The following is a 26,794-nucleotide window of genomic DNA, read 5'->3' as shown; positions in this document are numbered from 1 at the left end:
TTCTCCCTCGGGTAATACGGTCTGGTGTACGCTCTTTTGTAGCAGTGTTACCCCTCGCCTACCTGCTGGGGTGACACTGCTACAAAGAGGCGTACATCAGACCGTATTAACCACGAGAGAAGCATACAACTTATAATATACTGGCACACATGCATCCAATGATAAACGCAACACCACGTTTCATACTCACATAGGTTTACTTCTTCTCAGTCCATCTCTCTAGCTACAACTTCAACACCAGACAGGGTAGGCTCGTATCACACGGGTCAGCTGTCGAGCGTGCACCCTCCGAACTGAACTCCTAGCGCCATTGTCATTGTCATTGTCATTGTATATGGTTCGAACTTGACCTGATCTCAATGATATGTTTCGACTCATCGTTTTGAATCGTTAATCATGTCCCCGACCTAGCACTCATGTATGGCGTGATGGGCAAAATATGGGTTAGTACCGTTCGGTCATTTATCCCTTTCGTTGATTTGTTAAAACTTTGTTTTCTAGACTTTTTGTCACTCATGACGAATGCGTTCGGTCGCTAAATCCCATAGCCTACGGCTAAACATTAATCTCTCGAGACTTTTTGTCTCCATACCGCGCCTAACCGTCATGACTCGTGACCCGAACTGCAACTCTAAATACGGAATCTTATGTGATTCTTTAATGGTTTAGGGATGTATTTATAGGGCTCCTTGCCTCTAGGCAGGAGACCTATTGTAATCGTTCGGATTATTATTATTATTATTTATTATTCCGCCGATTTTTGTACCAAACATAACTCCTAAACCAATGCTCCGAATCACTTACAAAAAATCACACAGATGCGCACCGAGGTGTGGATATTCCCCTTAAAAATCTCTAGGCTCTTGGCCCAATAGCAAAGGGGCGATAATTCAAAATTAATTCCAAAATTTCAACGTTTGACAGCAAATATCTCAAGAACTAATTGTTCCGACACTTCCAAATTTCTTGTACAGGTGCACAATCGAATACCCAACAATTTTGCCTGACAGGTCAAGTCGCTAAAACGTACCGTTTGGCAGTTATTTTTGTTTTCAGCTTTTCTAAGTAGTTTGCTCCAAACATGTGCAAATTCTGCACAATGCCAGTATGGTAGATGATATCCTGGCGATTCCAGAGCACTAACTGTTTTGAACGTAGACCCAAGAACAACTGAGATACAGCCTTTTAAAGGGGGAACTATTTCTTCTCCGGAACTACTACATGACCCCCGTGACCCCGGCTGTATTTGGAACGTCCGCTCGCCTGTCCAAACATGTGTTCTGGCTCCGTTTTGGACGATCATATCTATATACATGTATATGCATACCTGCGATCCACACGAATGTCCTAATGACACAAATGAGTAAAGATTTAACAAATTCAAGCCATATCGCAGAGGGAGAGTATACCCCTCTCCCTCTCCCCGACACCCACACACCAGCGCACACACACACACACACACACACACACACACACACACACAGCACACCACACACACACACACACACACACACATACCAGCACACACACACACCAGCACGAGCGCGCACGCGCGCACACGCACACGCACACGCACGCACACACACACACCAGCGCACGCACGCGCACACACACACACAACACCAGCACATACATAACATTATATTCTGGGTTTCTCACTTTCAGATGTTCAGGCGGAGCTGTACACTGGCAGAAGTTATGTTAAAACTGAACGACGTATAATGCTAATAGGCATAACCGGATCGGGAAAAAGTGCGACCGCCAATACAATTCTTGGAAAGGAGACATTTCAGTCAATACCAGGCGCTAAATCAGTCACAACAAGGTGTCAGTTTGCCGAAGTCGTTATCGCCAATAGGTCCATTCTATTAATCGACACACCTGGCATGTTTGATACATGTGCTTCAAATGATGACACCTCAAAGGAGATCATGAAATGTGCAGCTCTTGCCTCCCCTGGTATCCATGCCGTCATCTTGGTTATCAGAATTGGGAGATATACAGAGGAAGAACAGAAAACAGTTGAGCTATTTAAGGAGAACTTTGGACATGAGCTGACAAAATACATGATGATCATCTTTACCGGGAAAGACGACCTCGAATACGGTGGGATCACACAAGAAACATAACTGGAAAGATGTTCACCTTCACTTCAGGAGCTTATCTCTGAATGCAGAGGAAGATTACACTTTTTAAACAACAGATCTGGTGAAGAACAAAAAGCCACGTTTAGAAGGGAGCTGGTAGATGCCATTGACACAATGGTGGAGGAAAATGGTGGAAGATGTTACACTACCCAAATATTAGAGAAGGCTGAAGCCATCATGAAGAAGAAAGAAAACGAACTGAAGAAAGAGATTGCGAAAGGACGTAGACCAGAAAGGGAAACGTTACAGCAACAGTTAGAAAAAATCTTTAATAAAGACAACCCACAGCTCGTGAAGATGACAACGGTGAACACAGGAAATGCAAAAGACGTTGCGCAGAAGACTCTAGAAAGACTAGAGACTAAATAAATGGAACTCAAGCGCAAGTTTAAAAAAGTCAAAGATGAAGTGGACAAGCAGCTGAGAGAGAAAGAGGACGAGTTAAAGAAGCTTAAGGAAGATAATGAACGGCTGGTGGAAGCAGAACAACAGAAGTTGCATGAGGAGAAGCTGAAGGTTGAAGAGGCGAAAAGGTTAAAGGAGGAGATAGACGAGATAGAAATGAAGGACGAAGAAGAGGCAAGATTCCAAGCAAGGGAGGAAATTGAGGAGGAAAAGGGATTCTTTGATGTCTTTCGAATTGATTGGAATAGACTGAAAAGCATGTTCACTCGTCTAACCAACAAATAAGGTTCAACTCGTCACGGTCCAGTCATCGTGCCACCTCACCTACTCAACGCTGGACTGCAGTCTGCCGCTCTACGTGAGTTCTTTGAGTTTGAGCTCGCTGGAGAATGTGATGTCTGTAAATCTTCTTCTCTTTTATATTAATCCTATGCTCTTATAATACCATCTATTGATTTGGTACATGATGTGTCCCAAGTATCTGCAGGCAAAGTCACACGTTGAAAGTGTTTTAGACAGTATGATTTTCATGCAATAGAGGGATAAAGTAGTAATCTGCAGATATTACAGATATCATATTACACCTCAATGTACATATCTGCCTAGGAGGAATGTAATTGTTTAACAGTATTTGTGAGTAGCTCACCTTCATGTATGCATTGTGATACGTATATCTCCAATATTGGTTCAGTCCTTATGGTTTGCCATTCGCATTTTCAACACTTTCGAAAAGATATATCTCTTTTATGAACTTTCACTGCTAGCTAGCAATGATTGTCTGCTCCAAAGTTCGCACTTGTGGTCGCTCATTACTACACGGAGCCTCCATTGCCATGAATTGTTACACTTGACGACGTGCTCTTCTACTGTCTGGTCAGTTTCGCTTTTTTGGATATTATTGGATAAATTGGATCCTCTACTGACTTGATGCACTAATATAATTGGCAAGGGTATTGAAGTACCCCCTGTCCCCCTGCCAGTTATCTGTAAATAATCACTTTTCTTAGAATAAACTTGCCTAGATCAATACTTACGGCTTTTAGAAGTCAAAACTTCCTGAAGGTCAAGTACCCTATTAATCGGAAAGTCAGGTAGTACATTTTTTTGCGTCCAATTGATATATTTTAATAAGAGGTCCACAACTGCCTATATTTCCCCATCTAGCCAAGTCTAGCTTATTCACTCATTAGAGTGAATGCTTCTCTGGATTATGTGTCTTACTTACTATCTTTAGCATGTCGGTGAAGATATCTTATGCAATTGGTGGCGTACGGTTGCCAGTTATTCCTTTTTCTATCTATCAGTTATCCTTTCCAGTGTCTAGCCACTTTAGATGTCTCTCATTGGTTGTATCTAGCTGATAATAATAAAACTGGCAATGTCATCCAATGTCTGTCATTTCTTTATTTACTGCTTATATAAATAAAGCATCAGATAACGCCGATCCTGTTGATCATATAACAGAGAGTCTGTCCACCCGATCCCGTTAGTCGCCTGTCTCGACCTGCATGGGTTTGCTAAAGACCAATTCTAACCCGGATCTTCAGGGGTCTCGCTTTTCGGAACAGATGTTTGGTTGTGACACACATGTTGGAAGAAAGCCTGAAATGTCGTCATCACCTTGTTGAACACTGTCACAGGTATGGCGCTAGCACACCATTGATAAAAATCGGTGGAATCTGTGATTCGAACAGAAGATTCCAGCAGACCTGGGAGACATAAAGCATAAGTGTGTGGGACACGCATAGTGAAAGCTACGAGAGATTGCATTTGTCATGAAGCAGTTCTGTTCCATAGCCGGCCTGTGGGGATGTCTGATAATTTCTTAATTATGTTACGAAGTGTCACCTATTGGTGGTGCTGAAATTTGGATCCTTACCGTGCCATTTGTCTCAATGTCATTGGGCGAGAAGGATTTTATATCGCTTGTAATGGTGTTGCAGCAAGATCACTGTGGTGGAAGATAATAATAATAATAATAATATGAAGTCATCTTCTAAAGACATTATCCAACCAGGAACCCATTTTCTGCTGGGTGAACAGAGGCAATTTGGAACAAACTCACTTGCCTAAGGTGAGACCACATCTATCACATGTGACCAATTAAATACCGTTCCTGTGACGTCAGCAGGCTTGTTCTGAAATAACACGAGTTGGTTGTAACACGTTGTATTAGTAACACACACTCTTTGAAAGATGGAGTACCTAAACTGAATCAATGTAATGAGAGCACAAACACAGTTGCACAGACAGACAGACAGACAGACAGACGCATGCACGTACATATCTATATATGTATAGAATAGGTTGCTGAAGACAAATTGTAACAGGAATTTAGAGTATACTAACAGTAACAGTAGCGAGCAAGATGAACTTTCTATGGGGAGGGAGGGGGTGGCTTTCGGGGTTGGGGGTAGCACACTAAATATAACACACCGCTGCTAACAGGCGAGGCATTATAAAATCATTTAGCACCTTTTTTAACTTTGAATCATGCATAGAAGCTGCAGTTAGGTGAGGTGAAACGGTTGTCTTTGTAGGAGTCCGTGTGCGCTGCGTGCGTGCGTGCGTGCGTGCGTGCGTGCGTGCGTGCGTGTGTTGCTTGCTCCAGCCTAGGTAAATATCAGTGTAGTGGTACAAACCACTGAGATTACATCTTGCAGCTTTACCTTGGGTACCCCGCTCCAACACTGTACACGGACTCACAGACTCTCTGTTTCACTCTCTACGTGTGGAGGCAGGGCAACAACAAGTAACATATTCCATGTTTTGGGGGGCATGACGCGTCAGGAGCATCGGTCATCGGCATTATCCACTAGGGACGACTATTGAGGGAGAAATAGCTATTGCGATAGCGATAGTCTATTGCAACATGCTACTGTGATAGCGATAGTCTTTTGTCACCAGCTATTGCAATATTATTGCAGTAGCTTTTTTCTCCTTGAATTGTCTCATTTGAAGTCATTTCCCAAATGAACGGATAGTTTATATGAAATATAAACGAGATGTTTGTTTAAGAGGTAACAGGGTTGGATAACTCTAAATCAAAGTGAACGAATCTTGTACTTCCGGTATTTTGCGCTGCGCATTTATGAACGGAAGTCAACTAACTATCGATAGTTTCACATACTATCTATGCATTGATAGTTTTTCGTTTCTAAATTGCTATCGCAGACTCAACAAATGCTATCCATCGATAGTTTGATGCATAGTTACAGCTCTATTATCCACTAATGATGCGATACGAAAAAAAATGAAACTGTACCTTTAATGTAACCTGGCAGCAAGCTCGGAACATCAGGCCTGTGATACGAACATAAGACATACATGTAATTTATAGTTTAATACCACAGTCCTATATGTTCACATTGCGGATATTTTTACAACGCCACTTAGTACGAGAAATAAAAGAAGCAGCATTAAAATCACCAGAGCGCCGAGAAACACCACAAAACCAAGCAGATATTTTTCAAGCCTTGATCTCTTAGAGTATTCTCCCTTTGGTTGTATTTCTAGAACTCTTTTCGGCTCAAGTGTTGGATAGAAACTCGACGTAGTGCTGTTGGGCGGAATATTCAGCTTAAGGATCGAAGCGTCTGGGAGCCGTGCAAGTTTGGATGCGTTTAAAGTGTTGTATTTCAACACCGACGATCCGGTCGAATTCGGGGTTGGCAGCGATCTTGTTCCGTAACGCAGAGTTCGAAGTTCCTCAGTTGTGAAGGTCGATTCCCGAGGTGTGAGGACACTGTCTGTGATTGCCCGAATTTCGTTCACGTAGCCGGTAAATTCTGTGTGTGTTCTCAATGGATCTTTTCTCCATATTCTGGAGTTTGTTTGTTCTTCTCTCTTCTCCCACACCGGCGAGCTGAGTCCCGTATCCATGTTGTATGGTCAATTCAGAATGTGGATCCACGGTGATAATCCGTCCAATCCAGCCCCCCGCTCTGCTTAATCATCTGAGATTACTTCCTAGATTAACGTGGATGCCATAATCGTATAATCGTACGAATAGCCTAAATAGGGTTTACAACTCAGAGTTCACTGAATGTTAGTGCGTTAGATATGGAATACGAGAAGGGACATTGTCGCTATGTCGCATTGTTGCCCTCTCAAAAACAAATAAAATGAGGCAAAATAAACCAAAACGCGACAAGCGACATTTCGCTCATTTGTCGCATTGTCGCGATGTCGCGTGTCGCGTTTTGGTTAATTTTGCCTAATTTGTATTTGAGAGGGCGACAACGCGACAATGTGACAACGCGACAATGTCCCTTCCAGGATTCCATAGTAAGATGACTGTTAGTCTGATACTGATAGGATTGAATAGCTATCAAATTAGTAAGTGATTGTAGTTTTACGCCCTTTTTGGCAATATTCTAGCAATATTACGGCTGGAGACAGCAGAAATGCGCTTCACACATTGTGCCCCTGTGGGGAATCGAAGTCGGATCTTCGGCGTGAACAGCGAACGCTTTAACCACTAGGCTACCCTACCGCCCCCATCAATTCGAAGATTTTAGGTAACGATTTCTTTACCATGACAGCCCGCTACAAGCATATGCTACGATCGTGTCCAGTCAAACTGTCTTTGTATATTCCGAAGCTCCTGCTGAGCTGTTGGGGTACCCTGTTGGTTAAAGCTGTCGCTCGTCACGCTGGAGACCCGGGTTCGATTTCCCACATAAGGTTAATGTGTGATGCCCTTTCTGGTGTCCCCGCTGGATATTGCTGAAATATTAACTAATAAAAGAGGCGCAAAACCACATTCACTCCTCACTAATGTGCTCAATGAATTACTGTCAGATCACAAGACAGTTTGTGTTGATATATTTTGATGCAGGAGCTTCGAGTGAGTACGTGCGTTTAGTTTTACGACGCTTTTAGCAATATTCCAGCAATATCGTGGCGGGGGACACCAAAAATGGGCTTCACACATTGTACCCATAAAGGGAAACGAACCTGGGTCTTCAGCGTGACGTGCAGACGCTTTAACCATTAGACTTATGACAATTGTCTTAGACAATACACAGACACCAAAACCTATTCTGGAAAAAAATTCTTTCTTGTTTGTTAAACGAAATGGTTACTCGTTATTAATTTGTTAATCGACATAGTGCTCCGTCTAATTAGAAACAATGATGGCTGAAGATAAAACATTTGTATGTTTCAGAACCTGTATTAAACACTGGCGCCTTTGGCACTTATTTGGATATTTTGATGTGCCAATTTTGAAATGTGATGGTAATCTGGCTACGATATGATACAGTTTTCAACGATTTAATGATTTAAAAAAAGGTTTCCATCTTTGCTGTCATTTCTCTCAGTTTCACCAAAGTCGTAAGATTCAAAGATCAGTAGCACCTTATAATTTATTCCTAAAATGAGGGTGGCGGGGTAGCCTTGTGCTTAAGGCGTTCGCTCGTCATACTGAATATCCGGGTTCGATTCCCGACATGGGCACATTTCTTTTCCCCGCGGTGATATTGCTGGAATAGTGTTAAAAGCTTCTTAAACTAAACTCACTCACTCCAAAACTGACTTGCCGTTATATAACGGGAATACTGTTAAATGCGGTTGAAATACAAATCACCGAGTCTCAGTGATTACCTGTACACTATTAACATCGCTATTGTTTCCCGATTCCTGTTATTGATTCCTTGCCTAACTGAATACTTTTAACACATCACGTTAGTGAATAGGGTGATCAGGAGCATTGGCTGACCATGTAGGAGGTTAATTCGAGATTTGAATCTAACGTCATATTCACGGCCAATCACGTCAACTATCGCTGCAAATGGCAGATTCCGTCACTCTTAACTCCATAACAAACTGAGCGAAAGTTTACTTAATGCCACGATTACCGTTGATTAGCTGCATTCACATCGTCAACGTCCATTCCAAGGACTTAAATTGACTAACTCGGTGAAAGGTGATTGGCTTTAAAACTATTTGGTCAAGAGAGCACAGATACTACGTTCTATCGTCAATGATGAAGTCACAATTGGACATCCATTATGGATGGTTTAAGTCGAGGGGTAATAAGCTTCGTGGCTAATTGGACAATAATCTAATATTGGCTAAAAATAAGGGTCCAAAGTCCCCAGGTCAAATGTCGGAACTATGTAAATAAAGTATTTCTGATCTTTATCCCTTGAGAATTCCAGGAGGTAAAACAAATACGTTTCTATTAATGCTAAGGAAGTTGGGTGAAATTATAGATACATTGGCCTCCTTGGTCCAGCCGGATATTGCTGCTGGTTGTAATTGAATAAGTTTAGCTTCTCGAGAAAGCGTTTCTTTCTAACAATAATGGAAGTGCGGTTGTAAATGGCTAGATTTGATTACAGAGCATTCCTGAACTGCTGAGACCAGGAACAGGCGAATTAAACCCACATGGGGAGTTAGACCGTCTGGAAAAGTGGTCGAAATGACGGCGAAGGGTTCATTGTAATGTTGCCCCATATGTGTGTGGTTCTGCGTACAATATTTAGGACATATGGTTGTACTTGTGTGTTCTAGCCACTGAACTTGTTGATGGAGGACAACGGCTGAATGTCACGATACATGATAGAAAAAACCCAACAAAGAAAAAACAAACCAACCAACAAAACAAAAGAAAACAACAAAAAAAGACCAAAAAAAACCAAAAAAACCCCAAACTTTAAGGAATGTGAATATTGTTTTCCTTTTTGTTTGCAGTTCAAACGTTCTTTCTTCAAATGTGTACAGTATATCTACACATGTAGAAGATCCGTTACTCCTTGGCTCAGTACATTTACAGATAATGGGTATCTGGTTTCTTGTATTGGGTGGGAGACAATTACATGCTACTGACGTGGCGAACATTTGTTCTGCGTGAATATATTGCCTTTGACATAATGATTACATATGTGTTATGAAATGAAATTGAATAAAATATTTTATGTTTTGATGGACAAATGTAACCTGGAGACGGATTTCATCGTGATACGCGTTTCATTTTTATCAGTGAACCATTAACCATTGCCTTTTTATTGTGACTGTGATGGAAACGTAGTCGATAATAATCGATAATGCTCAACAAGAACAAGTATCTGCAATCTAATGTATATTATGCATATTATAGTTCATCATTATAGTACCACAATGTATCCTCGTTTGGATGATTGTGGCGGTAAACAACATTATCAAACTTTAACACACATCGACAATAAAAACAAAACAAAACGAGAAAAGACAGACAAACACACACAGGCATACGAAATACAAAATAATGTGAACATCTTTTAGCTGATTATCGCTGAGAAGTCAATACTAGTGTATACTAATAATTCGTGATTCTGAAAACAGACCTATGAAATGGATACAGTTAAATGAATTTCAATAAAACTTTATCTGGCTTCACAAGAGGAACATAGAGGATGTACAACTACCAATAGAAATATAGCGACAAACCCCTTTTCATCTCGAATCTTACAACGACACAGTCAGACCCGTATGGACCTGTCCAAACCCAATCAGCCTCCCGCAGAATCAGTTGTTGCTGGTGTTAGAAATGTTGGAATACACAGACATGCGGGGTCCGTTAAATATCTGTCTCCGCTTCCCCTTGGGATAAGACACAACATGTCATTTGATACTTAGACTTGCTTCATATGAATTCGACGGAGGTATGGAATGATTTTTTCTCCGGGATGATTTTTCATCCGTTTTCTCATTACATGTACAAAACACGGGCTAGAAATACTTGAACGCTGAAAATTACACGTTATCAAAAATACGGAATCTAAATTGACTGAGTGATGACCTTCTAAAACTTATTCCAAGCATCAGACAGTTACATGTTCCGGGTCGAGATCGACACGTTACACAGAACCTTCATGTACTTGTCTGTGGTGCTGGAGGGATGGAGTAATGGTACTGTATCACCCAGTCGGAGGGCCCGTCATCTCACGTCAACGTCATCGCGTCATGTCACGAATTAACGTCACATCCACCTTGTGAATCGTTCATTTACAAAGAATTGCGAATTCAAAGTCCGACAAGTGAATGACTGTTACCGTGTTGTATATGTCTATAGTGGTGGTAGAATAATTTGGAATCGACATGGTCATACTATTTTAGGACATTTTGTCATTTATATCACGTAGTTCAACCAGATAAATACAATCTTTGTTGAAAGCCGCCATTTTGGAAATAAAATTCATTACACGATATGAACTCACCTACTCTTTAAGCTGTGACATAATTAAATCGCTGTTGAAGCGGCGTTAAACCTTAACTCACCATATTACACATGTGACTCTGACACATATATGACTCTGACACATATATGACTCTGACATCGACATACGTAACATATGCACTAACCATGTGGGAACTAAGAACTAGCTACAACATCCTTCTGTTTAAGAACGTGTTTAATATGTTGTTTGATGACCATCTATTCCTCCACCGTGACAATTAAATATTTATTTGACATGGATACACCGCAGAGCGGAAATGAGAAGCGACGATGCTCTACGTTAGCTCCTTGACGTACATCCTGCTCCCACTGGCGTTCATTTAGGAATTGATCCAATAAGCTATCGTTGATGACATTTTTTCATCCATGCCTATTATTACGGCCCTATTATTCCTTTGCTCTTTCAAAAAGCCAGTAAACTCGGCGACTATCAACACAGTTCGCGCTGACACAGTTTGATTAATTAGGATACGCATGAATAAAGCGATCATACGCTGACAAATTATACTTGTCAGGTTTCCGCCTTCATATCGTGCACACAATTTACGCAAACGCCATTACAGTATTATATGGTGTGTATGTGCATGTGTGTGCTTGTGCTAGTGAGTGTGTTTTAGAACTGTGACTTTCTACCGATGAACTACATCAGATTAGCATCAAGGTTTTTAACTTCACTAATTCGATATATCGATTAATCGTATACAAATGACAGCAAGGTTTGAGAGCATGTCGGCAGTGGGGTAGCCTGGTGGTTAAAGCGTTCGCTCGACACGATGAAGACCCGGGTCGATTCCCACATGGGTACAATGTGTGACGCCCATTTCTGGTGTCCAACGCCGTTCTATATTGCTGGAATATTGCTAAAAGCGGCGTAAAACTAAACTCCTTCTCACATGTCAGCATGTCTTTATAAATTTTGTCGTTTCGCCGTTTTATGTGGTGACATTTACATGAAACGTTTGCATATTTGAATACTAAATATACCCTTACTGGTATCAGAGCATCCCTGACTCTCACCAGTTATTGTTGGATTTTAAACTTTTTATACGGGATATATATTTATAGAGAGCGTTTACATATTGACATGCATAATATCTATCCATAAAATATTGATTTACATAGCATATATTTAAAAGCTTTACATATTGGTCTTCAGCTACCCTCGCTTGTCGTAAGAGGCAACTAACGGGATCAGGTGGTCAGGCTCGCTGACTTAGTTGACAAATGTCATCGTATCCCAGTTTCGTAGATCGATGCTCATAATGTTGATCACTTTAATGTCTGGTCCAGACTTAATTATTTACAGACCGCAGCCATACAGCTTAAGTATCGCTGAGCGCGGCGTTAGACAACAAACAAACCAAACATACTGTCATAAAGACGATATAAGCATGGAGTGTTGGATATTGTCATACAACATGTGTATTCATTTTGACAAGCAGAATTTATGTTCAATGAGCATTTATATATTGATATTGAGAATATATATTCACAGGGGTTTACATATAGGCACACAGAATATCTATTCGTAGAAAATGTACATACTGACATACAAAATATACCATTCATGGAGCTTCTAGATATTGACATACAGCATATCTACCATTTACATATTGACATTTCTAATAACTATTCATAGAGCGTTTTCATGTTGACAAGCAGAATATGCCGTCTCTGCCAGTTGCTGGTGATCTCAAGCCCGTTTTTTATATTGTATTGTCTGTACTATTTGTACCAATTTTAAAGGTTACTTGCTAGTTTTAATTATCTAACTGTGGTAATCTACAGTGACTTATTTTACTGTCCTTCGTCGACATGTTTTTATAATTTATAATATGGCTGAAATGTTGCCGATGTGACTATAAAGTTTAACTCACTCACTCACTCCGTCTCTGCCCCTCCTCTGTAAGCGTGACATTGATTCTCACAACCTGGCGGTAACCCTCTCAGGTTGTCGTGTACAAGTGAGGTCTGTCTTGCTTCCTGTGAGTGTGTTCACACTACATGTCTTGACGTATATTCTTGTGCAAGCTGGAAAGGCCCACCATCGACATAGACAGACCAAATCGAATTATCCGACGCGATCACATCAGACGAAACGTTGTTCCAATGTCCAACTGTGTTAGGTGGTGTGTGTCAGGCCCCCTATCTTCTTGTGAAGAGATGAGGTTACGAAGCCCCTGAATACATCAAGGCGTATTCGTATTGACTGTTACGACAATCAAGGAAAACAAATTCTTCCTGCTTGAGGCGATGAGGTAAAAGTATTAACACTTATGAGCACTAATAATATGATGGAATACTTGTGAGTTCTCACCCCCCTCCCGAAATACCCCATCCCCGACTTCTGAAAATAGTGGTATCATAGTCAGCTGAAACACCAAAGCCTCCCTCATTCTCCGAGTCATGATGCCTCTCAAGTAGTGAGTGAGTGAGTGAGTGAGTGAGTGAGTGAGTGAGTGAGTGAGTGAGTGAGTGAGTGAGTGAGTGAGTGAGTGAGTGAGTGAGTGAGTGAGTGAGTGCGTGAGTGCGTGAGTGAGTGAGTGAGTATGGTCTTACCCAGACTTTAGCAATATTCCGGCAATATCACGGCGGGGGACACCAGAAATGGGCTTAACACTTTGTACCCATATGGGGAACAAAGGTCGAACCCGGGTCTTTGGGACGAACGAACGCTTTAACCTCTTGGCCATCCCACCGCCCCCTCAAGTGATGGATAATTGTATAAATGATGGTTCATATAGATAAGTGTAAAGTTTAGAATCAGTCTTGTAGGCTGGTTTCCAAATATTTACTCTATGAATTTAATCTGATGTGTTGTTCGTAAAGCAACCCTCTGTCTTTATAGTCTTTATATGTAAGTGGATTAACGTCGCTTTAAGCAATATTCCAGCTATATGAATGGGTCATGTACGTAATTAATATTCTCAGCAACAATCCACTATATAGGGGTTTTGATGAGACCCTATTAGCTAGGGTTACCGAGCTTCACCACCTAATCCATTAAGTCGCCTTCTAAGACAAACACCCGTGAAGGTCCGGGTTAGAATATTGATATCCAGTAACCCATGCTTATCGTAAGAGGCGACTAACGAGATCGTCTGGTCAGACTCGCTGGCTTGGTTGACACATTGTTGACATTTCCAGTTGTGTAGATCGATGCCCATGGTGTTGATCACTGGATTGTCTGGCACAGACTCGATTATTTTCAGACGGCCGCAATATAGCTGGCATATTGCTGAGTGGGGCGTTAAACTAAACTCACTCACTCACTTTAAGACAAACAATGGTTGCACAGGGATAACAGAGTGTAAATGTATTTCTGTTCTGATCTGCTGGAGGCATTTGTAACCTGGCATCATTAAGTGGATGTGCGTCCTGAAGCTTCTCACGGCACCAACCATTGTAGTTTATTTAGTATGTCCATCAAACACACAAGCCGTCTTTCCAGATAGAGAGAAGAAAAATATATCCTCATCATTTCCTTTGTAACAAAAAGAGTTTTGTTTGTGAGGTGGGTAAAACGAGGAATGGTCATCTCTGTGTCTGAGTGGAGTGTCCATGATAAAATGTGGATTGGTGTACCAACCGAGTGCACCAGCACTTTAAAACGAGCATGATACCGGATCTGGAAACGCACGCGCGCGAACACACACACACACGCCACGCATGCACACACACATACACAAACAAAAACACACGCGGACGCACACGCACCTCAAACGCGCACACAAGCACCAACCAGCCCCATACGCAAAGGTACCTATATATGTGCGATATCATTCCCCATTTCGCTCAAGCTTTATCATTTCTGCAACGCGGAGTTCATTAAGTTGAGCATTTGCTTTGACTCTTTGTCATCAATACACCATCCATTAATAAACTTACACTGACGTGAACTGTCCAAGGCTCACAACACAAGACAGGCAATTACTCTCAGTCGGTAAAGAGTTGTGAATCAACATGACAATAAATAAAAGCAGGTTTAGCATCTGGTTTGACAATAAATTCAATGAGCTCTTTACATCGCACCTCATTGCTTGAAAGGCAAATGCCCTTCTTCAGTGACCCTCTAAAACAAGGTGACGGCGCACACGGGCACTGTGGAGAGTTCACCTCTCAAGGGACCACAACTCCACTGCGATTTATCTCTCTGTCATGGTTCCGGTCAAGGGTACGATGACCAACCGTTATGGCGTGACAAATTAAAGATGACTGGCCATTTGTTCCATTTCTGCTTAACAACATCGGCACCAAATGCGACCTCATCCTCAACTTTTGTTTGTCAGTCTCTCCACGCCTGGTCACGAGTGGTCAGCGATGCAATATCCAGCGGTCACTCAACAGACAAATATAAAGACGCCGCTCCTCCGCTTTCCATTACCGTTGAACTAAATCAATTGCCTCTACCTATTTCCTCACGACCGCTTTCTCGCAATCTGGAGTCGCGGCCTCTGTCTCGCTTCGTGAATCAATGGCCACTTTCCGCCGCGGCCAATACTGACCAAGTCTGAAAATAATTAGAATCAGAAGTGTGTAAATCTAATAAGTGCTAATTCAAGGTCTGACATGTTAGGTGAGGTTTGGGAGATAACGTCGTTCATCTTTGCTTCGTTGCCTGGGCACCTTCTGAACTTTGTCCAGCGGGAAGACCAGGATTCAAATCAAAATCACTGGCTGTATGGATGCCGAATCTACTGCAGAAACAGTATTTGTAGTCTTAATATTTGTTCATAATATTTTTCTGAATTAACTGTCCCTTTATTACAACCCCATCCTATCAAAGAATCATTATTTGAAGACAAATCATGAAAAGTAACTGATATTCGATATTGAACTTTGCTGAAACTGGAAGAGCCGGGATTCAGTTAAATCATTGAATGTAGGGATCCTGGAATCTACTGAAACAGAGTGCTTGTACTCCTAATATTTGTTCAGAATATATTTTCAGAATTAACTGTCACCTTCCTTACTACCCAATCCTATCAAAGGCTTGACGCTGAGACAGAATCACTATTTGAAGACACATCATGAAAAGTAAATGATATTAGATATTGAAGTTGCTGAAACTGGGGAGACCCGGGAATCGGTTGAATCATTGGAATCTACAGAAACAGGAGTTGTACTCCTCATATTATTATTTCAAGAATGTTTTTGTTTTGCAGAATTATCTGTCACCTTTCTTACTACCCCATCCCATCAAAGGCTTGACGCTAAAACAAAATCATTATCTGAAGACACATCATGAAAAGTAAACTATTTAGATATTGAATTTACTGAAACCTTCATCTTCATTAATACACACAGACCTATCAGTGGTACATCGTGAAGAGCAGATGCATTTTCAAGGACACTACAGGACTGACTGACTGAGTTTAGTTTTACGCCGCTTTTAGCAATATTCGAGAGCAATATCACGGCGGGGGACGCCAGAATGAGGACACTACAGGAGAAGTAAATTATTATCACAATGTAACTGCTTTGCTACGAACGCAGTTATTTATTATGTGCTATTTGCAGCGTGATGGGACAGTAGTGAAAGTGTTCTCCACATTACCAACACTCCAGGTTTGAATCTCTTCATGGGTTCAGAGTGAAGCATGTCCGTGCAGTTCCGCGGTGTTATATGTCACGGAATTTTACGGTAGCAACAGAATACGACACGAACTCTCATTATATTTCTTTAAAATATTATTTGTGACCAATTTTTCTACTCTCCTATCCACGACTGTACAGGGGCGGTGGGGTAGCCTAATGGTTAAAGTGTTGGCTCGTTACGCCGAAGACCTGTGTTCGATTCCCGCAAGGGAATAATAATGTGAAGCCCATTTCTGGTGATATTGCTGGAATATTGCTGAAAGAGGCGTTAAACCATGCTCACACACTCACTCACTCACGACTTTACAAATGGCTAAATATTTACCAGGAAGCTCTATGTGTGTATTAATTTATTCCTGTACTGTTTAATTGTTGATTTGGTTATGACCTATGAAACATGACTTCTGTGTAAAAGTTGTTTGTTCTCTTTCTCACCACGTGTGATTCAGGTAAAATGAGTGAGTGAGTGAGTTTAGTTTTTACGCCGCACTCAGCAATATTCCAGCTATATGTAAACAATCGAGTCTGGACCACAATCCAGTGATCAACAGTATGAGAATCTATCTGCGCACTTAGGAACCGGTGATGTGTCAACCAAGTTTACGAGCCTGACCACCCGATCCCGTTAGTCGCCTCTTACAACAAGCATGGGTTACTGAAGATCAATATTCTAACCCGGATCTTCACTGGTCTCAGGAAAATGAACTTCTTCGTCAATCCAGTGGTAGAGCAATGCTCTACACACTTTCTTTCACTGACCCGTTAAGTTCCGAAATCCTAAATAGTCTTAGACTTTTCCCGAATATTATGACGTATTGTTAAATCCTGTGTCTGAGCCAAAATCTACGAAGTCAACAGTTTCGTCACAATGCAAAAGCCAATACCGATTTACTTATGTGCAATAAATGTAATACAAAGGAAGATCATTGCCAGTTACTCTCAATTTGTCCATTTTACAAAACAATGAAAACTGTATATCTCCCCAAAACTCGTACATGTATCACGAACAGAAATTAATCGATTATTAGCGAAAATGTGAAGTTAGTTAGGTGTTTTAACGCCGCACTCAGCATTTACACCAGCTATATGGCGGCGGTCTGTAAATAATTAAGTCTGACCAGACAATAGAGTGATCAACATTATGAGCATCGATATTAGGATACGATGACATGTGTTACGAAATTGGGATACAATGACATGTGTTAACCAAGTCGACGAGCCTGACCACCCGATAGCGTTACTCGCATCTTACGACAAGCATGGGTTGCTGAAGATCAATTATTCTAACCCGGATCTTTACGGGACCCAAAAAGGTACAGCTAATTAACAATGTGGCGATGTATTTGAAAAGAAACGTTTAATGTATTGTAAGTATGGTATTAATATAGCATAACATTTGTCTCGCCCTGTCCTTGTGTAATAATGCGTGATATTTTGTTCTTGTGCTCTTCGCGATTTGACCTCACGAAAATATCATAGATACACGTTCGTGTCAGCTCAGAAATCTGTGGCAGTGGGTAGTCTAATTAGGAGATAAACATCATGTGTTGGCCAATTTCCGGGTGTTATTGAGTATTTGAAGCACGGGAATTCATTTGGAACCGACGGCGTCAGTCAGGGGTTTCAAATGGAATATTCCCGTGCTTCAAATATCAATAACACCAGTAACAATAACGAACTATGTTTACGCGACCTGCTTCTAAAAGTAAACCAAAAAAAGGTCCACACACGTTTTCGTGTCTGCACTCTTTGACCTCGTGTACGGGTACAGCAGCTAAGTGTCATCAACCCGCCGTTTCAGCTGGTTCCCATGGTAGCATCTGGAACTGTTCATTGCTACAATGGAGTTTCTCCTCCATTTGGTTATTTTTGCCATCATGGCAAGTAATATGGGCCTTTATTATGTTCCCCCCAAAATCACAAGAGCATTGTATTAGATCAAAATATTAACAAAATAAAATATCTTATCGGCTTTGTGCACAATATAAAAGTTTGAACAACCTATATCCCCTCAACCAATGAAAATGGAACCTCCACATTCCAAAGCATTGCCGTTCATTTTGTTTATTAGAAAGGGGTGATGGTTTGTAGCCAAATTTGCAAAAATGTATTAAAATGACAACAAACAACTTTTTAAGGTTGGAGGTTCTTTTTAGGTTTCCACTTTTATACTAAGTGGTAGTAGGCACCTTGGGCAGTTTTTAACAGTAAAACATGTTTTGTATGGTGAGAAAAAGCAATACCTAATGATCACCCCTAATAATATCATGGACTGGTCAACTGACCCAGACTACTGGAAGTAGTTGTTGATAGTTTACGTTTGAGTTTGGCATGTGGAAAATGCGTCGTGCAGCAGTTTCTAGTAGAGACCGCAAACCATTTTTGAGACGTAGAAATAAAACCTAACTGTGATACTAATTCCAATCTGATGAGTGAGACAAGTGAAAAAATTTTTTTTTTAAAAATTAACAAGGCCCCATACCCTAATTAGGGAGTAAGAAAGAACAAGGGGCAGATAACTCTGTTCGTCACATCATTCAACAAATGACAATATAATTGGAAACTGCTGTTATTGACATTGTAAGAACCTTTTTATTCTGTTGATGCGCTGGAAGTGCTTGTCCCACCTGAAAAGAGACAGAAAGAAATTATTTGCAAATGTTCACAGCAATTGACAACACATATAAATGAGACATTGATGAAAAACACATGTAATTATTTACATATGAATCGCAGAGCAGGGTGAAACATTGAAAAATGCAATATACCCCTAATGACAAACAGAATCATGATAACGAAACTGGGCATTAAACCCAAAAATCATAGCCCTGCTCAGATTGTCTTTATATAGATCTGTCGTAATTCACAATATTTAATGATGATGTGATTCTTGTCACAGAACCCTATGAATGATGAAGTATTAACAGCAATAAGAACAAGAAATGTTTTTCCCATCTCCGTGACATTAATGGTAGTCTCAATGATGTATTGATCAGACAAGAAACTAACGAATGGGTGAGTGAGTTTAGTGATATGCCGCACTCAGCAATATTCCAGCGATATGGCGGTGGTCTGTAAAGAATCCGAGTCTGGACCAGACAATCCAGTGATCAACAGCATGAGCATCGGTCATAGCAATTTGGAACCGATTACAACTCAGCGAGCCTGACTACCCGATCCCGTTAGTCGCCTCATACGACAAGCATGGGTGACTGAAGATCAATTCTAAGCGGGATCTACACGATAAAAACAAACAAAACAAACAAAACAAAAAGAAATAATAATAATAAATAATGTGAGGAATTGTCGAAAAGACATGTTGTGGAAGAACTGAAAGGCAACAGAAAATGTCATGCAGTAATGGAATATGTCAGTGACATTTGATGTGTACACAGACGTTAACATCAGTATATGTGATAATAATAATTGATGTATATTGTCACAAGTGAGTTACTTCTCACAGGTGCCATAACAACACAACTATACTTGTAGCTACATGCAACTTGTTTCTAATCATAAAAACATGCTTCAAGGTTTCTGCCTGAAACCATTAGTTCAAAGAACAATATGCCATCCTGGCCACATGCTTCAAGGTTTCCGCCTGAAACCATTAGTTCAAATAGAAATATGCCATCCTGGCCACATGCTTCAAGGTTTCTGCCTGAAACCATTAGTTCATAGAACGATATGCCATCCTGGCCACATGCTTCCACTGTCCTGTGGCAGTAAATGTTCACCACTGTCCTTGTGGTCATTCCATATCAGGTAACTCCATGCCATGATGATCTTACCAACATGGATTTTCAAAGAACCATCAGCATAGTTGTCCTGCAACTGGTATGTGTAAACAGCAGAGTCATCTTCATACTTGACATTATACCAGGCAGAATGTCCAGGAACAGTACTGATGACATATCCAATGTAGTCAGTGTAGGTGTCACTGTCATCACTTTCTTTGAAAGTATGCTTGATGGTCTTGCCTACTAATAAAGGATGTCCAACTAAACGTCTTTCATCTTTGTTTGGCGATGTTAGTGAAGCACGCACAAGTTCCCCAAGGTTCTTCTGAAGATCCAGAATCGTTAAGGATACATTATTTCTCCTTGTGGTGTTGAAGATACTCCGATCATGATGTTCCTGGTTGAGGACAGTTTTTCTGAAAGTGAGCTGAGCGCAAAGGGCTTTCCTGCATTCTTGTTTTGTCTTGGACTTCATAAGGTCAGTGACGTTCACATGGATTTCTTCCTCCGACTGCCACAGACCATAATAGATAATGTCACTTGTTAGTTTTTCCTTTTCATGAAGTTCCCTTTGTCTTTTTCGCTGAAGTTGCAATTTCTTCTCTTTCTGAGCCTTTGTCCTTGTTTCTGTGATGTCCTCACAACGAAGCTTGATCTCCTTCTTGATGTCCCTGGTCAATGTGTGACACTTCTTTATCAACTCATTGCGCTCATCTTTTGGTTTGTTATCAATCCATTCAAATGTTTTATTTTTCAAAAACATGATGTATGCCTCATTGCACAGAGTAGTTGCATTTGGCCGCACAGTAAGTAGGTGATCAAGTAATCCAAAGATACTTTCAGGAAACTTGTTGTGCTTCAATGTGGATTGAGTGAGAGTTTTCATCTCTGCACTGACTTTCTCATGGTCACCTCCTGGTAAAAGATCCTTTACGGCCTTCTCAAGATACGTTACCCATGCTGAGAACAGAAACTGTAACATCTGCTGACAAATGGCATCATCATCACTCTCTGCCAGTAGATATTCAAGGACCTTGTCACGTTTCACATGGTCTGGAAAAGGTACTTGTGTCCCAGCTAGGAATGCAGCGCTATCAATTGATGCCTCTCTGAGAAATGTCAACAGACGAAAATAATGCTGATTCATGTCTAGAATATGTCCCTTTGCTTCAATCACTCTCCATAATGGGGATGTCACCTGCTTCTCTATCAGACCTAAAACCTTTGTGCCTGCAAGGAATGCTGGAACTTTGGAGTCAGCGTGAACTGCTGTCAACAGTGTGTTAGTTTGACCATGAACTTCTCCTATGAATTCTGTAATATCTTTGGAGTAGTAGTAGACTAATCCCCCATCAACAAACAAAATGTTGAATCGATTCCCATGAAAAGGTGCAAATCGGAGGATCTCATCCCTTTGTTCTTCAATGTGGTCTGCAAATGCCCTGTAGGCTCCGTTCTTCTCGTCCCCTCCTCTTGTGAATGCTTTGCATGCTGTCCTCACATAGCGAACTGTTCAAGGTTCAGACTTCTTTGTGAACAGTGTGGTTTCGGGCAAACTAGCAGCTCCTGTATCGGTCATGTCTAAACTGGACTCAAATTTCTTCAGGGTAGTGTTGGTCAACTCCGCCAAGTTTACAAGTAGGTGTAGTCCACACAAAAAAATTGTACATCTTAGCACAAGCACCCTTCTGTTCCTCTGTCAAATCCTGCCAGTTGGCCGTCACTTCAGGAAGTATTTCAGATCTATACTGAGACAACAAATCATTAAAGTGCTTCTCTGTTGCAGCTTGATCGGACATTGTGCATCTGATTTTTGAGAGAATTTCATGTCCAATGTTTTGTTGCTCAGCTGTGGATTCCTGTGAAGTATTCTTCAAGCTCCTATCAATATCCGAGAGTACCATTTTGAAAGTATCTAGTGTTGTTTTGCTGGACTTGTTTGCCATATTTCTGAGTCCCAGAACCCACATATTTCCTACTTCATCACTCACATGATACCCACCAAACTTGTCTCCTCGTTTAGAAGTTTCATCAGTATATAGAGTCATTGTTTCTGCTGCTGGTAATACTTCAGCCGCCTGCATTTGTGACAATCCCAGTCGCCTTGTATTCCAATTTCTCACAGTCGACTCCTTTGGCAATCGATCAATGTCTTTTTTTCCCACATAATGATGCCACAGATTTGATAACTGCACTCACATTATCAAATGCCACCTTACAATCAAGTAACTGATATACACAGAGTTCTGTTTCTGGCTTGAACATTCTAGTGTCGGTATCATACAGTTCAAGGTGATCACTTTGCAGATCTCCAATAGTCTGCTCAAGATATGTACAATTAGATTCCAGCTCTTCATTCCTCTTCAACAAGTCTGATATTCTGTTAGACTTTTTCTCCAGTTCCAGTTTCAAAGATGTTCTTTCCTTCATCAATGTTACAATCTGTGACTCAAGACTAGCTTTGTTGGTTTCAATACACGAAACATGTTTGCTGAGTTGAGCAACTTCTATTTCTAAATTGGACTGAGTAGATTTTAGAGAACTTGTTTCCTTTGCCTTGTCAAATGTACATTTAACCATTACTTTTCCAAGTTCCATCGTTCCTTTCGTAACTGTTTTGACTTTCTCCTTCAGTTCCGATACTTTCTGCCTCTTTCCCACACGGCTCTCTTTCAGCTGGGAGACTTTGCGCTTGAGGTGCCTCTGTTCACTTTTCAACTGATCAAGTTCTTGCTTCTGTCTTTCAGAGCTAGTTAGTAGTTCACTTATTACTGTCTGAGGCTGTTTACTGCATCCTTCATAAGGCAGTTCAAATGTAGTGTTCAACAGTATCTGCAGGTATTTACCACGTTTCATCTTTCTCTGTTTCTTCAATTTACTATGTCTTGCACATAAGTGGTCTTTATAGCTGCTATGAATGTTCAAAAATCTACAAACTACTTCAGGAGTTATATCTTGGTTTTGAGTTCTCATAGCGAATAAATCCAGTACCAGACCATTGGTAATACACTTCTCCCTAGGTAGGACAGTTGTGGGAACATCAGAAGGTGTGATGCCAAACTCATCAGCAAACACATATTTGTAAGCCATCATGTAATGTCAAAATAAGGTCACACAATCATAATAATAATCCAGATAAATAGTCCAACAATCTAGAAATATGACAGCCAGTCAGTGCCAGTGTTCTGTTGCATGTCTAGGACAAACCCCCTAGGTAGGACAGTTGTGGGAACATCAGAAGGTGTGATGCCAAACTCATCAGCAAACACATATTTGTAAGCCATCATGTAATGTCAAAATAAGGTCACACAATCATAATAATAATCCAGATAAATAGTCCAACAATCTAGAAATATGACAGCCAGTCAGCGCCAGTGTTCTGTTGCATGTCTAGGGCAAACCAAGCCAATTCTTTGAGCACTCTCCTGTGGTGGTGGTCATTGATAAAAGTGAACTTCTTTTCCAGTTCCATCCTGATAAACATGTACATTTTGATCTTCAGGTTGCGGGCAAAAACTTTGAAAGTATGATATTTAAACCGTCCACATTCCTCCAAATCGTGCATGAGGATTTGTTCAGATTCATTGATGAGAGTTGGTAAATCATGCTCCATGAAATCGTATAACCTCTGCGCATGGACAATATTATGTATTTCTGTGACGGGCACATCTCTAAACATGGCTTTTAGATTTCCCAAAAGCAATTTTCCCTGTCGAGCCATTCCAAAGTGTTCAACTGCATTTACACAACATGGAAATATGTCACAATGAGATGTATATTCAGAATAATCTGAATAAATATGGGAATTGTTGCTTCAAAATACGTACATTTAGCTCATACGGATTTGTGGACGACTGGCTGTTGGCGTTTGCACTCAAGTATACCTGCAAAGAGCAAAAATTTCGCTTAAAACACCTGACAAGTAACACGTATCTAACATAAACATGTCGGCCATCTTGGCCACGAGGGCTGAGTTTTCAACTTTTCTTTATCGTGTCTTTGCGGCGCTTTCACGCTTCAAATGTAGTCATGGATGGTTTCAATCGTTTGTCTCTACATCCACCTTGCGTTTGCCATCAAATATACATGCTGACATTAGTTATCTTTATGTATATACATTTACGAATATCCCAATGAACGACACTCACCTCGGTCTGTATCTGTCCGCCTGCAAAATCGCGGCAAATATTCAACTGTAACTGGTTTCAGTGGGCACCAAACCGGAATCGCATGTATTGTCTACCTTCGCGTGTTGAAGAATGCTTTTTTCCATAGCGTTAACGTTGTGATAATCCACGTAACACAGAACCCATTCTGAAAACCAAAACCTGTTTCTATGTCAACACGCCACCAGGCGGCGTGATTGTACTTCCGGTGCGGTCTCTACTATTTGTGTCGAAACTTTCACGGATTATATCAAGTTCACGTGATGGGATTGCGGCGTGATGTTTTGTGTTGTCAAGTCCTTCTTGTTTTAGCTTTCTGATCATGGACAAAAATATATTGTTTGCTGTGTGAAAATCTTTATCTTGGAGGATATTTATGATGCGTTCATAAGGAGACGCTCTTATGTGCCTGTGAATAGCAGCCCTGAGACCGACAAAGGTGGACTTGGAATACATCTGGCCATTGACGTTCAGAACTTCGGCATAGAACAGCCTCAATCTTTCATTTAGCTCGGAACTTGTCAGGAACTCAAATTCTCTCCCGTATCCACGGAAATCCAGCCATTCTGAAAATCACATTGCCTCTATTTGAATCGGGTGACTATTAATAATTACATTTTTTTTTCTAACAGTAGATCTAATAGTAAGCGTAACATGGAATGAATGGCAGAAATGTCACAATGACTGATAAAGTCACTAATATGTTCTCGTTTATTTGTTGTGTTAATTTGTTTCACAACTAGGAAAGAAAATTTCGAAATATTTACGTTTTCAGTATACTTTGAACAGTGACAAACAAAACGCGATGTTCAGGTCTTCAGGTGTGTTCAACATTGTTCAATATTGTTTGTATGTGGGTGGCAGGGGACATAACTCTACATTTCTCGGTTTGTTTACATTTTTGGATGTCTTACGTTTGAAGATCTTTACACCCCATACGGTGTTTCTTTCAGTTGCTTTGGATAAGGAAGTGTCCATGATTCCCCTCAATCCCACTTCATCAACCGTAGCAAATCTCCCCGTGTCTATTGTTGGCTTTTCGTCCGCCGTCTCAGTCGGAACGCTGGGTGGAGAGTTTGCAGTCGAAGCAGACGTTGCTAATTCCATATGTTCGTCAAAATCTGTAATTTTGCGATAATCTATAAATAAATCTCCTGAAAATAATGTTTATCGACATTGTAAACGCAAAAGTAAACCAAAAGGTCCACACACGTTATTTGTGTCTGCACTCATTGACATCGAGTACGGGTACAGCAGTGAAATGTCATCAGCCGGCCGTTTCGGCTGTCTCCCATGGTAGCATCTGGAACTGCTCATTTGTGACGTCATTCGGACTTTACGTCACAATATGATTTTAATGACGTCATCACAGCTGACGACGTAACAATACAATGGTGTGAGCGATGTTTGTATGTATTAATACGCAGAGAATTTCCGGGAATCAAATACCATTTGATCACGTTTTTCAACCAATCAGATTAAAGAACACAGTGACTTTTGGTTTACAATTTTTGTTATTTGTTAACATTTGATCTATTGTTTTTTGTTTTAAAAACTGGCAATCATCCTGCATTAGTTCTTCCAAAAATGTGACCATCTATTTCTTGATCTATTGATGTTGATTGTTTTTAATTTAAAAACTTACATTCATCCTGCATTAGTAATTCCAAGATGTTCTCATCTAGTTCTCCAAACACATCTTCTATGGTGCCAACATTGGAATTTGGAAAGTCCAAATTTTCAGGTGCTGTTGAAGACATCTTGAAAATGGTCGAAGCGAAAAAAGTACCGATTATCTGTACATACTAATACGCAGTGAAAAGTCTTGCAATTACCGGGAATCGATTACCATTCGATCACGTTTTTCAACCAATCAGATTAGAGAACACAGTGACTTTTGGTTTACAATGGTTAAAGCGTCCGCTCGTCACACTGAAGACTCGGGTTCGATTCCCCACATGGGTACAATGTCTGAAGCCCATTTCTGGTGTCCCCCGCCGTGATATTGCTGGAATATTGCTAAAAGCGGCACAAAACCATATGCACTCACTCAGAACTCGAGCCTTCGTCCTAACAATTACACTGCGATAACATCCGCCCCGTAAAAATGAAATTCATCTAGGCAGTGTCCGGGAGTAAATTTGAAACAAAATTCAAACATTAGCCCATTCAATACTGATAACGATGCCCACTATTCATTCACTAATAATCTGACATTACTAGTTTAAACACGACTATACGTCATGATTGACAAACAAACCAAATTAGCAGGAGTAATCAAGTGAAATAGACATGATATGGACACTGAAATCGACAACGGTTAATCCTCCTTTCAAGCCTGACTGAGGTATAGCCGGATGAAAAGCCATGCACATAAATACTTTATAACTTGTGCTACCTCTAAGACGGTCGATGGAGTGAAAGGCATGACGGCATGTTATATTCTCCTTAATATCAATCGTATAGCGTTTATAATCGACAACGTTCCCTGGAACGACCGCGTGTGTGGAAAAC

General features: G+C 40.7%; 1 protein-coding gene across 1 annotated transcript; it reads left to right on the top strand.

Moving 5' to 3' along the window:
* The first annotated feature begins 2,139 nt into the window (after nt 1-2,139).
* LOC124261840 (eukaryotic translation initiation factor 3 subunit A-like) lies at nt 2,140-3,239 on the top strand. The gene has a single exon (XM_046696212.1). The coding sequence runs from the start codon at nt 2,517-2,519 to the stop codon at nt 2,835-2,837; it is 321 nt and encodes a 106-aa protein (XP_046552168.1). The 5' UTR covers nt 2,140-2,516; the 3' UTR covers nt 2,838-3,239.
* The last annotated feature ends 23,555 nt before the right edge of the window (nt 3,240-26,794 follow it).

This window comes from Haliotis rubra, unplaced genomic scaffold (genome assembly GCF_003918875.1).
Source record: "Haliotis rubra isolate DU_JTF1 unplaced genomic scaffold, ASM391887v1 Scf811, whole genome shotgun sequence".
Taxonomy (NCBI): Eukaryota; Metazoa; Mollusca; class Gastropoda; order Lepetellida; family Haliotidae; genus Haliotis; species Haliotis rubra.
Note: the sequence above shows the minus strand (reverse complement) of the source record. Positions and strands in the feature narration are given on the sequence as shown.

Excerpts from the sequence above, each read along its gene's own strand:
- LOC124261840 (XM_046696212.1), top strand. The coding sequence starts at position 2,517 with ATGGAACTCAAGCGCAAGTTTAAAAAAGTCAAAGATGAAGTGGACAAG.